Genomic DNA, 15,449 nt, shown 5'->3' with positions numbered 1-15,449 from the left:
TGGGGAAGCGGTGACTCTGTGTTTCTTACCTGTGGAGGCCCGAGGAGTGCCCAGTCTGAATGCTGCTGGGCGTGGGTCATTGTCTTACCTAATTCAAGTGGCCACCCTATATGGGGAGGCCATGCTCACAGCTCAAGGCTGCCCTTTACCTGAGGGCTTGGCTGCAATGTTGCCCAAAAGAATTTCGGGAACTGCCAGCCAGGTTTGCTTGAGCCGACTTGGAGGACTGTGGTGAGGTTCTATCAGCTTCTCTTCAGACAGATGTCTGCAAATCCATCAGAAATAAGAAGGCGTGCACCTCCAGGGATTGCTGATTTGAGAATCATGCACTGTGTCTCCGATTATACAGAGTCTACCTATTGTTATTAATTTCTAATTCTTATTTTATAAAAAAAAAGAATATTGCCATCTACTTCCAAGGGGTAAGGAATTCTCTGCAATACCCTCCCCTCTGCCTACACTTCCAAACTCCAGGTACCTTTAAGAAATTTGTGTGACTGTTTCCAAATTGCGTATCCCTAACTATTTAGGGCTTTCCAAAAGTGACAATTCGCCAGGTCAGGGATGATATTCTCCATGGGCTGTGTTCTACGATCCCTTCTTCCTCCCTCGTGTCAGGAAGAAGCCAGGTTTCTGCTCTACCTGATGGGAATCTTAAGATGAGAAAAGCTGTCTCAGAATTTGCCTACAGCATTATAAATCAACTATACTTCAATTAAAAAAAAGAATCTGAAAAAGAATATATATGTGTATAACTGAATCACTTTGCTGTATACCTGAAACTAACACAACATTGTAAATCAACTATACTTCAATAAAAAATAATTTTTTTAAAAAAAAAGAAGTTGCCTAAATGTCATTCTTACAGTGAAGGATGTGGTATTTCTTTTGTTGTTTTTTGGTTTTTTTAAGAAGTGACAACAGTTTCAGCAGAACTCAAACAACTGGACACAGCAATAACTGTAAACATTTTAATTCCAAAAACAAAGGTATGTGCAAATGTCCTGTGACGCGGTAAAGATTGCTTGGCTTGGAGACAGGCGTGCATTCCTGGGAAGCACACAGGAGCGCTGGGCGAGACGGGGCCTGGCTTCTTGCAGGACGTTGCTGTGACTGCAGTTAACATCATTCCTAGGCGGCCCTCCGTGACCTGCCTCAACTAGACTTCTGCACTCACGTTGCTGGGGATGGTTGGCTCCTTTCACAGGATGCTTTGGACGTGACTGCATGCACTATCACATTTTTTGCAGTAAAGCTGCCACTGGTTTATACTTACTTAACAGCTGCATAAATATTATGAAGAAGTGAGATGTTTATATGTAGACTGGACACCAGCGCATTGGACCAGCTGGCGGTGTGATATGCACTGCTGTCCGCCTCTTCTCCACAGTAACAGTGGCATACAGAATGCCAGCTGTTTAGCATGCAGCTGTCTTATTTTCATCGGGACCGGAAGGAGTTATTTATGTGCTCTATTTGAGTTGTCTTAAGATGTTAACATGGCTTTTATTTGAATTTTCCAGTTCTGGGAGGGGTGCTTCCCGCGTCCCGCCTCTCTGGGGCCGCAAGTGCCAGAGCAGGAGGGAGGCCTGGTGTCAAGGTTTGTGTTCATCACGTGAGATATTTTTCAAGAACCTGAGATCAAGTTATTCTGTTTTGTACACAGCACTTATCTTCCACAGGATGGGTCTCCCGGCTGTCATTCTTTGTGCTGTTTAGTTTGGGGAGCACAGGGGAGAAGCTGGGGGGGGGGGCTTGCGTCCCTCCCCAACGGCGTGGCTTCTCCAGCCCGAGCTCAGCTACTGCTCGTCGGAAGCGCTCTGCTGGGAGGCCGTGTCGTCCAGGCCCATGTCCTCCTGGCTTGCCCTTCTGCACATCACCCGCAGGTTCTCGGCCGCGTGGCGATCTCGAAGCAGCCCCTGCTCGGTGGCCTCCGTGGGTTCGCACGGCTCGGAAAAGTGCTTCCAAAGAGAAAACAGAAGCAACAAGTGATGGCTCAGCAAAGCTGATTGCTTCCCCTGATGACCACCCCACGGCTGTAGGTACCAGCCAGCAGTGTGGCAGGAACCTGGGGTCAGAGTCTAAAGTCAGGTCCAGTTACAGAGGACCAAAGCGGGGGGGGGTCTTTGAGGACAGAGCATGCAGCCCGAGCCACGGGCAGAGGGAGCCGCCTCTGCACACAGGGCCCTCTTCTCGGGTAACCTGGAAAAACATGACCTTGGGCAAGAGGTCACTTGTGAGCCTGGATTTCCTGAGTTTGAGTCAATGTCACTTCATATACATTGAGTCCTGCACAGCTGCTCAGTCCTGCAGGTTTGACGCCAAACAGTATGACCGAGGCCTTTTTATTGTGGCTGCACGCGGTCCCAAGGACCCAGCCATCCCTGTGGGAGAGAAAATTGGCCAGAATCCCAGAGCTGCATCCACAGACTGTCTTAAACACACATTGGGGGTGGCAGAGAGCTGCGATACTTTGTGCACCGTTACTGAGGAAATGAAAAAAGGGAAGTTTGTTTATGCTTAGCTATCTAACTTAAACTCCTAAAGTAACCCGGGGCTCCGGGATGCTCATAACCCTGCCCTGAAGGCTAGCGCACCATCGCTGCAACGCCACGGCTCTACTAAGGGTGGTGCATGCCGGCCTGGTTTCAGGGTGGCTGCAGGTGCCACTGTATGGCTTCTCCTGCGGGCGGGGGCAGGCGCCGGCCTGTAGGGCTTCTCCCTTTGGGAAGAGGGTAAGGGCAGAGCCCCCATCATCCACCTCCAAAAAGCCACGCCCGGAACCAGAAGGCCAGCAGCCTGCGGCTCTGCCCCTTCGCGGGCAGGACGGCGTGTGCCCGTTCAAATGGAGCGTGGAAGTCTCCAACCTGATGCCGGCTTTTGCCTTAACATCTCCGATTTCTCCCTCCCTACCACAGTACAGAAGAGAGCGGCTGGGTGTTTACTTACGTACTTAACTTGAGAAGCCCAGTTATTCATCCAGCGCCAGCCAGCTTGGGATTCTCGATAAGGAACCGTTTATTGGGGCAAAGTCCTCAAAACTCTCTAACATTTAACTGCGTAAAAGTAGAAAGCCGTCTCGGGAGCCACCGTTAAATCTAGTGGCTCGGAACTGATGGTGAGCTGCCTGCAGTGCTGACGTGTGTCCTTTCCTCTCCCTCAGCCAGAGGAACGTGGAAAGAGAAGGTTCTGTCTGCACCCGTGGAGGACATGCCCCCCCCCCCGCCCCCGACATCCTGGGTTCAGGGCGAAGGGGACTCTGACACCGGCTCCCTCCACCGCCTGCCTGGGCGTCGTCATTACGGTACACGTGCCATACATCCTGTCCGCTTCCGAGCGCGGCCAGTCCAGCTCCCGTCTCGTTGCCTGTCTGTTACTCTGGGAACCCTACAGGGCAGGTGATGGGAGCCTGCAGGCCCGGGGGACCGGGCTCATCGGCCAGGAGTGCCCCCCACCCCCCGAGCTCCTCACCCGTGCGGGCTGGCTGGTGGTCCTGGCCGAGGGGCCCAGGGTGATGTTGACACTGCTGGAGGACTGGGTGTCGCTGGTGTTACCCCCCTCGGCGGCAGACAGCCCGGAAATGACCAGGACGCTCGAGAAGCTCCTCTTGCCAAAGAGGAAGCTGAGGGTGGAGCTGGTGGACGAGCCCAGGCTGGACCTGATGAGGGCCTCGGCCCGCTCGCGGACGCTCAAGTGGCCGGCAGCGGGGGCGGGCGGGGGCTGGGAGCGCAGGGATGCCGCCGAGGTGCACGGGGACAGCCGGCTGCCCGAGAGCCGCCGGGCCAGCTCGTGGACCGACGTGGACGTCTGCAGGAAGGCCGGGTGGCTGTCCACGGTGGGGCCGGATGAGCGCGGGATGGGCGGCGTTTGGCTTAAGACCCTGGGGGCCTGGACGGACTGAGTCCTGCCTTTTCTCCTGCCTTTAAAGGAAAGCAGAGCAGAATAGGTAAACGACAAGGACCTACCGTAGAGCACAGGGAACTCTACTCAATAGTCTGTAATAACCCATGTGGGAAAAGAATCTGAAAAAGAACGGATATATCTGTATGGATAACTGAATCACTTTGCCGTGCACCTGAAATTAACACGACATCGTAAACCCACCATAAATTAATTTAATAAAAACAACAACACATAAGTGTGGGAATTAAAGACAAAGAGGGAAAAGCAAGGGCATTCACAAAGTCACTTATCTAGTCAACCAGAGCTTTCTAAAAAGGGGGATTTAAAAAAAAAAAAACAGCAGAGCAGACCGGCTTGCCGTGGCAGGCAGCTGCCCATGTCAGTGTCCGCGTGCTGAGGCAGGCGGGCTGCTCTGCGGGGCCCGAGGGACCCAGGCTGGCCTCCCACCTTCTGGGCTGGGATGGAGGGTTGGGAGCCCAGCTTGGGGCTCCACTGAGGCCTGAGAACTGAAGGATGGGGCAGGGGTGTTGGTGTGGGCCACAGGCCAGGGCGATGGGCCCGTCCGGTTTGCCCAGGCCTGTCCTGGGTTCCGTACCGAAGTCCCTCGTCCCTGGGAGCCCTGTCCTGGGCAAACCCATAACGTGGCCTCATCAGGCAAATCCCATCATGTCCCTGCTTCGGGACTGGATTCCCGGGCTCCTCTGATAAGCAGTGATGAAGGGAAAGCATGCAGGTTTGCATCATGTCTAGTTGCCTTCGAAAGAGGAAAAACGGGTTGAGCCACATGCTGTGGCCTTTTTTTTCTAGAAAAGTTTTCCCTTAAGATCAAGGTCTTTGAGAGGAAGCCCTCCCCGGCCCAACTCGGGCGTGCACGGCCCGGGTTCCCACGTCTGTCAGGGCTCCCAGCTCCCTTTGGCCAGTTGTCCCTCCCCTCAGGGGTCCTTCCTGGCCCAGCTCTTGCTGAGACTTGCTGAGACGAGGCCTTTATTTTATTTTTTACTGGAGTCTAGTTGATTTACAACGTTGTATTAGTTTCAGGTGTGCAGCAAAGTGAATCAGTTATACATACACATATATCCACCCTGGCCTAAATCTAAAAAAAGAGAGAGAGAAAAACAAGGCCATTTTGGACCCAAGGGACCGGCCCGCCCGAGCCTTTGGTCCTGGCACAGCTCTGGAGGAAGGCGGGCTTAAAGCGCCTGTCCTGTGCCTGACTTACCTCTGCGGCTTTAGAGACGAGGCGGGTGACGAGCCTGGAATTGCTGGAACGCCGAGTTCCTTGACTTAAGCCTCAGTACTCACCAGGGTCTAATTCTAAAATATTATTTTAACCACAAGGTCCTACTGGGAAGCACAGAGAACTATATTCAGTAGCCTATGATAAACCGTAACGGAAAAGAATATGAAAAAGAAGGTATATATACGTTTAATCGAATCACCTTGCTGTACAGAAATTAACACAACATTTGTAAATCAACTGTACTTCAGTTTAAAAAATAAACATCAATAAAATATTATTCTGAAGGGGGCAGCTGGTGACGTCACGGTGCTACCAGTTGCCCTACTGACGTGTCTCCAGGAGTGGGTACAGTTACATGCAATGGGTAAAAATAGAGGGGGCTGCAGGGTGGGTACCCCCAAGGAATGTCACCTCACCCCAAATGCCCAAGTGATTAACCGGGCACCCAGTGATTCTGAAATATTTACGTTTGTCTATGGGAACACGTCTTTTGCGAGGTAACTCCTTAGGGCACAGATGTTACTGTGGACATTCCCCGGGTCCTCTCTAGCCCTGCCCTTCCCACAGCGGCGGACTGGCTGAAAGGGCCCTCCTGCCTCACGTTGACCTTACTGCCATGTGCCCACTGTGGTGGTGGGGGCCCGTTTCCAGAGGGCACTGGGGCTCCCACCTGGCTCCCTCCTGCCCGTCTGCTGAGAAATCGGGGTGCCCCCCCCCGCAATGCTGCTCACAGAGTGGTACTGGGATCAGGCTCCCCGGGTGAGTGCAGGCAGCTCCCCGGCATGGGGCTCCCCCTCCCCCCGGGGATGGGCCCATCTGAACGGTCCCGCTGCAGAGCTGAGTATGTTACTCTTATAGAGGAAGAAAGAGGGAGAAAGGGACCCTGACGAATCAGAATGAAGAACAGAGATGGTGATTTGTTAGTTTATTCAGAGCTTGGCAAGGCCAAACATCTGCTTGTGATTTACACGGTAACGCTGACTGCTGCCCCAGAATAGTCCACATTCATCCGCAAGCCAGTGATTTTGATGTTGGAGAGACCACCCGTACTTAGTGGGGGAACTTAGCTCATTCCAGTAACAAAGGGGAATGGTCCGTGTTCCATGCAAGATGGGGTAACCCCTGCCCCGATTTCACTGCTTCACATTTTCTTGGGTTTTTTTTTTTTTTTGTCGCTCTTGATTTTTTAAAAGTTAATTTTGCAAATGGAACAAGTACGAAACCAAGCTAAATACATCTATGCTACTTATTATTCTGTAGTTTAACTTAGTTTGCCAGTTACTTCGTTATCAAATTAGGAGCGTTTCTAGGGAAAACCTCCTTAGGACCTGGGTTGAAATGCCATGTAAATTACCCGCCCCTGTTCATTATCCCAGCACTATTCCTTTGTCTTTGATTGTAATCTGAAAGGTGGTGGTGCAAATCTTTAGAATAGGATAGAAGAGAGAAATTATATGTATCAAATGTTAACTGTTGAATCTAGATGAAATGTATGTAGGTATTCATTGCCTTATTCTTGAAGTTTTTCTGTAAAAAATTTCAAAATAAAACACTAAACTATTAAAAAAATAGGATAGAAGAGATAGCCTTCCTGTCCAATATGGGATTCAGATTAGTTACAAATTCCTAACTGCTCTCCTCAGCAAGCAGCCCACCAGCCTCCACCAGTGGGCTGAGTCCCCTTCCAGCAAGAAGTCTGCAGGTTGTCAGGCCGCACTTAGGGCTGCATAGTGAGTTCCTGGCCGTAGGGCGTGAGGGCCCGCGAGTCAGGCATGAGGTGCTGGGCGTCCACACACTATGCCCACCTGGGGTTGCAGTCCTCTGGGAGTCTGGCAAGGGCCAGGATGGGGATACTCGGCTGGGGACTGAAGCAGGGACCCAGGGAGCGAGGGAGCAGTTGGGACTCCAGTTATGGGCACTGAGCCTTGGGCACTGTGGGTAAAACAAGAGTCTGTTCTTAGAATTTCATTCACATTCCCCCTTGAGAGCGGCTCAATCATTGCTGCATAGCTAGGCTTCTCTGTCATGCCCTGCCCGGGAAGTCAGGTCCTTCACCTCGGCCCCAGGGACTCCCACAGGGCACAGCACACTGGTCATCACTGGTTGCCTACGTGGCATCACGCGGTGCTCTCCACCCTCCGCCCTTCCTCTCTGACTGCATCGGCGCATCGACAGGCTCGGCACGCGGCACACTGACCAGGAAACAACGACCCAACCTGCAAAACTCACCTCGCACGGAAACCCAGAGCTTCTTCAACCCCTGACTGGGAACAGAGCCAGCCCCAGGCGGTTTGGGTTTGGCCAAGGGCTTCTTAACCTTAGCCATTGGAACCATCTGGGAAGCTTCAAAAGTGCCTTGACCTAGATACTGAGACCCACCCCCCCCCGACCCGTGTGCCCCTGCAGACTGGGCCCTGGGCCTCCCCTGTAGCCTGGGAGGCGAGCTACGGAACAGGAGCTGGGAAGGTGAGTCTTCCAGGTCGAGTACAAAGATACGGGATCAGGAATATCCCCCCCAGGACTGGAGACCGACCTCTAACTTCCCTGCACCGGCTGAGCAGGCTCCTGGCTTGCTTTCTGGAAGCTGCGGGCACCATGGTTTGATTCAGTCGGAGGGAGGGCGAGGAGGCGGCCAGAGAAGCCAGAGGTTAGAAGGAAACCCAGCAACTGCACAGCAGAGGCCCCTTTGGCGATGCCGTCCTGCTGGGAATGGCAGCGGGTGGGGGGGGGGTGGCTTCCCAGGCCACCCTCCCTCTTCCAGGGGCCTTCGGGCATCTCACCACTGGCTGCGTCATCTGGGAAGAGTCCTTGGTGGCGCCGGGCAGGGCCGTCCCCCTCCCCATGTGCGGCTCCTTCTGGGGCCGGTGTCCTTGGGGTCACGAGGGCTACTGCACTCGGGGCTTTGGTAACTGACAGCTTTGCGCCTGGCCCTGTCAGGGCACGGGAGTCCCCGTACCCCATCCCCACTCTGCACCGGCTCAGGGGCGGCGGCCTGTGGGTGGAGGCCTGAGCCGGGCGGGGGCAGCTCTCCTCTAGCCTGCAGCGTGGACGCGTGTGAGCACCTGTGTTTATCGGGCGCTGAGGGATGCAGCCTGGGATCCCACCAGAAGCTTACCCCCTCCTGGGCTTTGTTCTCCAAGCGTCGGGGTTCCGACACGGTGCTTACTCACAGGTGGGGCGTGTTTCTAGCTGCCGCCGAGGGACGTGGAGAGAAGGGACAGGGGTCCTGGCCTTGAACTTCCCCAGGGAGTGAGCGCGTGCAGTGAACCAAGCCAAAGGTGGCCATGTCCCCGTATGGCTTTAACCAGAGTGGTAGTAAAAAGAAGGGGACATTTCAGTTTTCCAGGGGCAGGAGGAGGTGTCTGTGTCCTGGGTGTGGGGAGTAAGGTTGTCCCTTTCTGATGCCAGCTTCGAGCTTTTCTAGATGTCTCTCAGGGGCCTGCTGTGCCCTGACATCCCGAGATTTCCCTGCTGCCTTGAGGCGTGGCTGTGAGTCCCAGTGGCTGGTTTCAAGCCAACTGTCTCATGGTGTTTCATCCTTTTGAAGGCAAGTTTGGACTCCATCCCTGTCCAGCCCCGCAGAATGGGTGTCTGGCTTATGCCACCAGCTGTGATGCCCCCTGGTGAGTTTCAGGAAAGCCTCGCCCCGGGGCAGCCACTGAGGCAGGGGGATGGTGAGGCTTCAGGCAGGGCTGGAGGGCAGAAGGGGCCATCTGTCATGTCATTCCCCCTCCAGGACTCACGCCCCACCAGCTTCTCTCAGCCCACTGGGGCCCCCTTGGGACTCTAAGCCAGATGGTCTGAAAGGTGGTCACTCTTGGTGGCCTTGGGAGAAGCGATTTTAAGAAGCAATGATGGAGGACTTCCCTGGTGGCACAGTGGTTGAGAGTCCACCTGCCGATGCAGGGGACGCGGGTTCGTGCCCCGGTCCGGGAAGATCCCACATGCCGCGGAGCAGCTGGGCCCGTGAGCCATGGCCGCTGAGCCTGCGCGTCCGGAGCCTGTGCTCCGCAACGGGAGAGGCCACGATGGTGAGAGGCCCGCGTACCGCAAAAAAAAAAAAAAAAAAAAGCAACGATGGAAAATGCACAGCTGGTTTGGGCTCTGGAAGATGCAGCTCCGACATCTGCCACGAAAACCTGTGACTGCTCCCAGCCTCAGGCTCCGGCGGTGAATGGGGGGGTGTTCACAACCTATGGGGCCTGGATTTTAGGACAGGAAGCAGCGCTAGCCCCAAGCGCCGGCACAGCTTCACTTCTACGAAAGGGAAGAGGCAGCTCACTGAGTCAGAGCCCGTCCAGCACGCCCATCTTCGGCTCTTTAAAAGCCTGCGGCCCCGCCAGCCAGAAACCCCCAGACTCCAGCCTCCCTGTGGTTCCCACAGGTCACCTGGTTAGACGTGCCAAGCGCTGAGGAATTTCTCCATTTGGAACCCACCTTGCATTTTCCCACCTGGAAGATCCCTTTATGTGATTTTGAAACTTAAAATTCTCATGCGATAACAACTGTTAACTAAGCAATGAGAAACTCCTGGCCTGAGAGCCCAACACTGGAGGCCTCTGGCTGGGCGACCGCTCTGCTTGGGGTTGGGGCAGACGGCACGGGGCGGGGAAGGCGGCCTTCTTCCCCCTAAGCAGCTAATGGCAATCACTTTGCCCATCTACCTACCTATCTACCTCTCCCTCCCTTCCTTCCATCTCTCATCTATCTTCTATTACCTAGCTATCATCTATTGATTCATCTCTATCTATCATGTATCCATCCATCCATCTATCATCCATCATCTGTCTTCTACCCATCATCTGTCTGCCTCTCTGTCTCCCGATCTATCTACCATCTTGCCCATCTTTGTATAAATCCTCACTATTTCAGTGAAATCCTCAGCCTTGCTTCCAGGAGACAGGGACCGTTCCTCATTACTCATTCGGTGCAGAGCTGGCAGGGGAACACGCACAAAAAGGCACTTAATGAACCCTTCTGGATGGTAAAAGCACTGAGGCCAAAAGGCGAAGCCACTAACAGGTTCTGAAGGGCAAAGCTGAGTGCCAGTGTGCCAGCAGGAACCAGGGCCAAGCATCTGTCTCTCCCGCATCCACCCGGGTGCGTCCTCTGCGGGCCCTCGGGGTCATCTTTTCTAAGCAGCCCCCTCCTCCCAGTGGACTGGGGTTTTGGGACTTCATCCATCTGGTTGAGCCTAACTGCTTTTAAACTTTAAACTCAGCCCAAACTTGAACAAAGCCACCCCCGCCATCCACACCTGCTGCCACCCTTCTTCCCTCTTTTCTTTTTTTGTGGTACGCGGGCCTCCCACCACTGCGGCCTCTCCCGCCGCGGAGCACAGGGTCCGGACGCGCAGGCTCAGTGGCCACGGCTCATGGGCCCAGCCGCTCCGCGGCACGTGGGATCTTCCCGGACCGGGGCACGAACCCGCGTCCCCTGCATCGGCAGGCGGACTCTCAACCACTGCGCCACCAGGGAAGCCCCCTTCCCTCTTTTCTTATGCTCTGAAATGTCAGGTGTAAGTGCAGGAAGGGGAGAGCTGTAGACAGTGGGCAACGGAGAGCAGGAGCCTGGCTCCCTCGCCACAGACTTGCAGACGGCGGCTCAACTCACAGAAAGACAGAGGCACCATCATAGATCAAGAGCTACAACACAGCCCGACACAAAGGCACGTGAGCCAATAGGCACTGAATGAGTGAGAGACGGGGTGGAAGGGAGTGACCGCTGGGCCAACAGACAGACACATGGCTGGCTGGCTGGCTGGCTGAGGTGATGGATAGACAGATGGATAAAGGTTAAATGCTGAATCTAACACATGGAGAGTTGTTTTCTGAGTAGAACCTATAAGAGTCGTGGATATTTGGGGCATCTTTTGTCCCAACACTGATTTTTCCTGCAAAAAGGGGCTCTCAGAGGTTAGAACGACAACACAACCCACAGTGTTGGCCAGTGGGACGACAGGAGCCTTATCAGTAACACGAAGCCCCCGCTGCACCCACCTGTCGTCCTTGTCCCTTCAGGGGGTGAGCGGTGGCGGGTCCCATCCTTTCTGGGCTGTTCCGAGCTGCTCTCCCGACTCTCACCACTGGGGGCGCTGCTGCCGCCTACGGGCGGGGCGCCCCCGCCGTCGGCGTCCTGGCTGTTGCCAGCGCCGGGCTGGCCGGCGGCATCGCAGTCCTTCCGCACCCTGTGAGAGGGAGAAACGCTTCAAGGGTCTCACCAAAACATTTCTGATTGTCCCAAACGCCCCATCACATTCGTGTCCAAATCAGGGTGGCAGACCGGACTCTACAGGTGAGCAGCACACCTGGGACATCGGTGGAGAGAGGGGCTTCCGTTCCCCAAACCTCAGAGTCTGATAAACGAATACACCACGCCCGGATGAAGAAGCCGCAGGTCCCACCAGCCACAGGAACCCTCAGCTCTGGGGCCTGACATGGAGCTCTGCCAGATTCAGACAGAACATCTTAGAATTCGTTCCAACTCACCAGGGACACCGTTACAACGGGGTGAGAAGACTTAACGGGATGAGAGATGAGTGCCGGGTGGGAGGAGGGATTTCAAGCCCCGTTCTTTGAGACAGATGTGTAACAGCCACTCCCAAAGACCCATGACCTCGGCAGTACTGCAAGGACTCAAGCCCAAGTCTCAGCCCGTGGATGCAAGGGGGAGGGAGACAGACTCATCTGATGAAACAAAGGATGCGCTGCGGCGCACTTGGGCACGGCAGTTTTCATCTCAGGAGGAAAGAGCCCTGGACAGTGACATTCCAACCAGAAGCCCTGGAGTCGCAGCCCCGCCCCATCCAGCATCCGGGTAAATAATGGCCTTTGTTGTCAAGACCCACCTTAACCACTTGGCTCGGAACCACGCCCTGACGCTGTCCAAGGTGACGGGTCCGCTCCAGACGTTCTTCAGCTGCCTGTGGGTCCCTAGGTAGGAGGTGGTGAGCGGGGAGACATACATGGGGTAGCCCAGGGGCTGGTCGCAGGAGGAACTGATCAGGTTCCGGAGGACCTGCTTGTGGTTCTGAATGCTGCCGCGCTCGGGATTGCAGTTGCGGAGGAAGATGAGCTCTTGCTGCTGCCCCGCCCAAAGGCCACGGACACACTCTCTGTTCACCTGCAGGGCGGGGAAGATGCGGAGAGAAAAGCAGATGGCGGGGGCCGCCAGCATGTTGGTTCTGGGTCTGAGTACCTGGGACCGCAATACTTTGGCCTGAAGCTTTCATAGTCAAGCCCGAATGGCAGCCCCGTAAGGTGGATGTGATGCCACTTTCACGGGGCCACAGAGATCAAATTAAAAGGAAGGAAGGCTTTGTTTCAGCGCGGTGGTTTGAAGCTATAGGAAGAAGAGAATCTCTGGGAAGGGAGTTCTCGGGTTCAGGAACAGGTTATGAGAGGAAGGTCTGGAATTTTAGAGAACTGTAAAGTCTTTAAGAATAAGCTAGGGGCTTCCCTGGCGGCACAGTGGTTAAGAATCCGCCTGCCAGTGCAGGGGACGCGGGTTCGAGCCCTGGTCCGGGAAGATCCCACATGCCGTGGAGCAACTAAGCCCGTGCGCCACAACTATTGAGCCTGCTCTCTAGAGCCCGCGAGCCACAACTACTGAGCCCACGTGCCACAATTACTGAAGTCCACGTGCCTAGAGCCCATGCTCCGCAACAAGAGAATGAGAAGCCTGTGCACCGCAACGAAGAGTAGCCCCCGCTCGCCGCAGCTAGAGAAAGCCTGCGTGCAACAAAGACCCAATGCAGCCAAAAATAAATAAATTAATTAATTAAAAAAAAAGAATAAGCTAGATCCTGACCCTCAGCGACATGTGTGTCTAGCCTACCAGGACTTCTTGCCAAAGCTGTCACCTGGGCACCGGCTCTCTGGGTGGGAAAGGGCCCTGGAGGAGATGCACCGCCTGCCCCGGGGGTGCCCTGCATGCTGGGCAATGCTGCCCCCCCAACCCTGGGACCGTGGGTCTAGACAGAGGACGCTGGCCCAGGGCGAGGGCATCAGTGCCAATCCATCCTATTTCTTCTCACATGCCCCCCAGCTGGGAGGCTCGGGCCAGCTGGGAAGGAGGGGCCCCGTACCTTGATCACCTTGAAGCTCAGGAAGCTCCTGTGCAGCATGATGACCTTGTACTCGTCCGTGCCCTCGTCCACCACGTGCCGCAGGGTCAGCAGCTCCTCCTTGTTGGCCAGCACGGCGCCCCTCCAGGCCGGGTCGCCCTCATGGCAGATGACCACTTTCTTCTCAAAGGACTGTATGGCCTCGTAGAGGACCACGGGGTCCTCGTACTCGTCGGGGCAAGTGAACTGGTCCTGGGGAAGGAAGTCCAGCTTTGGGTCAGGAGGACCAGAGAGCTGGCCCCGGGTGGGTGCAAGGCCAAGCCCACCTGCACGTCTCACAGTGGCCCTGAGTGGATGGAGGACACCTTGCCAACCCAGCACCCTTGGCCTCGGGGCCGTGCTAGGCAAGGAGCTTGTGGCTTAGGTGCCTATGACTTTTTGAGACAGCGTGGGCACTTCTGATGTCATTTTCTCTGGCCAAGTCCCCTCTTCCATCCTAGTGGGAGATCGCCACCTCCTAGGGGTCTTGAGGACACACTGTCACGGACACCGTCAAGAATCTGCGATGCCTCAACGCTTAGTTACTAAACCAGAAGCCCACTCATCAATGTCATGCCGAGGAAGGGGACTGCGTTTTTGAAAGGTCATTTTTTCCCCCTGATGTTTCACGCTTATACTTTTTTTAAAAAAAGGAATGTTTACCTGATGCAGCTTCAGGGACATCCTGAGAGCTGGGGCAACAACTTTGTGCAGCAGGTCGATGTCTGCAAACACCCACTCATCCTGGGCTGTTATTCTGAAGTCACCTTTGAAGAGGGTGTGGAGGCCGTACAGGAAAGAATCCAGGCTGCGAAACAAAGTCGAGTTTGTCCGTTCATACGGAGCAAAGGTGTTCAGGCTCCTGTCACCCTGAGCTGGCCTGAGTCTCCCTTGTGTCCCCTCAGGAAGGATTTTACTGTCTTTAGGCTGATCCAGCAGAGGTCCCAGCGAACACCTGACACTGCAGGCCGTATTCGGACCCTCGTGACAACTGCTGCGATGGTCACCTTCAGGGATAGCCACTGATGCTCTGGGTCCCTGAGTGTGATGGTGGAGGTCCTGGTCAGAGCTGGCCTGCTATGTCCACAGGCAGAGTGAGTGCTGAGACAAGGGGCCGTCTGGTCCAGGAGCCCTGGGGCCTCCACTTCTTGGGAGGGAGGCAGGGAGGCCAGGGCAAGAACCCAGGCCCTTCCACTGGTCGTCTCTGTGTTTCTGGATAGCGCTTTCGGACTATGTCACTCATAATAAAAATTGGATTCTCCCACCATATGGAGAGAAAATGACACCAAATCCAATCTCAAATTGGCCATTTAGATTCTCAGAGAACCTCCAGCTCCCAACCCCACCTTTTTTTTAATGACTAGAGGATGAGGCACGATAGAGGGGATTAAAATGAATGACGGAAGGATTTCTCGGGCTGTCCAGGTTTTTATGTTTCCAGGCTTTTGGGCTTTGCTTCCATTTCCTGCGTGTAATTAAGCATCGCCTGGGTGGAGAGCAGAGAGCTGCCCGAGGGACATCTTTACCTTTTGGATCAACGCAGGGAGTGGGTCTGGGAAAGCGACTCACCCTGTATTATGAGGAGGGAAAGAATGGTGCTTCCCTCATTCGTCGCCTCGAGTTCCAGTGATACACTCAGTCCCAGCGTCCTCTAAACACCCTGGCCTCTGACAACCCTGAGCGGGAGTGTGGGCAGCTGTACGAGGAACAGCATCCCCGACGGGGTTGAACTGGGACAGAGCGAGCAGGGAAGTGTGTGCGGAAGACACGCTCCGAGGATGGAACTGAGAAGGATCTAATGAGCTGGCTCGCCCAGCAAGACTTTGGATCCCATGCAGCACGCCAGACCCACACGTCAGGGAAATAGCTCCACTGTTGGCTGCTGGAGCACGTCGTTGCGAAACACCCCAGCATCATCAACCTCCTTCCAGAACTCCCTTGAGAGGGATGCCGGGGCTTGGAGTCAGAGCAGGCCGTGGGAAACGGGAGCAGCCAGGGTCTAGGCAGGTGGGGCAGATGCTGTGGCCTCGAGGAGCCCAGAACCTTCCAGAAAGAGTCCAGGAGGCAGCCCTCCTGAACAGGCTCCCCCGACACAGAACAGAGACTTCCTGGAGCTGCCTGCGGTCCTGGGAGGGGAGGGGTGGACCGCAGAGCCAGGCTGGAGCAGTGCAGATGCAGGGAGGGAAGCTTTGAAACGGTGCT

At 55.1% G+C, this 15,449-nt stretch overlaps 1 protein-coding gene across 3 annotated transcripts in view; it reads right to left on the bottom strand.

Annotated features, from left to right (window-relative positions):
• Positions 1 to 957: 957 nt before the first annotated feature.
• Positions 958 to 15,449, bottom strand: part of PCNX2 (pecanex 2) — a 273,314-nt gene continuing 258,822 nt past the window's right edge. For 2 of the 3 annotated variants that reach the window (XM_060285936.1, XM_030839645.2), the window contains exons 29-34: positions 13,911 to 14,055; positions 13,230 to 13,460; positions 11,991 to 12,265; positions 11,143 to 11,330; positions 3,472 to 3,920; positions 958 to 1,961 (exon numbers count right to left, since the gene is read on the bottom strand). In XM_060285936.1, the coding sequence (XP_060141919.1) occupies positions 1,800 to 1,961; positions 3,472 to 3,920; positions 11,143 to 11,330; positions 11,991 to 12,265; positions 13,230 to 13,460; positions 13,911 to 14,055 (1,450 nt within the window). In that variant the 3' untranslated portion in view covers positions 958 to 1,799. The remainder of the gene's footprint in view (positions 1,962 to 3,471; positions 3,921 to 11,142; positions 11,331 to 11,990; positions 12,266 to 13,229; positions 13,461 to 13,910; positions 14,056 to 15,449) is intronic. The other variant, XM_060285935.1, reaches the window with a different exon arrangement.

This window comes from Globicephala melas, chromosome 16 (genome assembly GCF_963455315.2).
Source record: "Globicephala melas chromosome 16, mGloMel1.2, whole genome shotgun sequence".
NCBI classification, from domain to species: domain Eukaryota; kingdom Metazoa; phylum Chordata; class Mammalia; order Artiodactyla; family Delphinidae; genus Globicephala; species Globicephala melas.
Note: the sequence above shows the minus strand (reverse complement) of the source record. Positions and strands in the feature narration are given on the sequence as shown.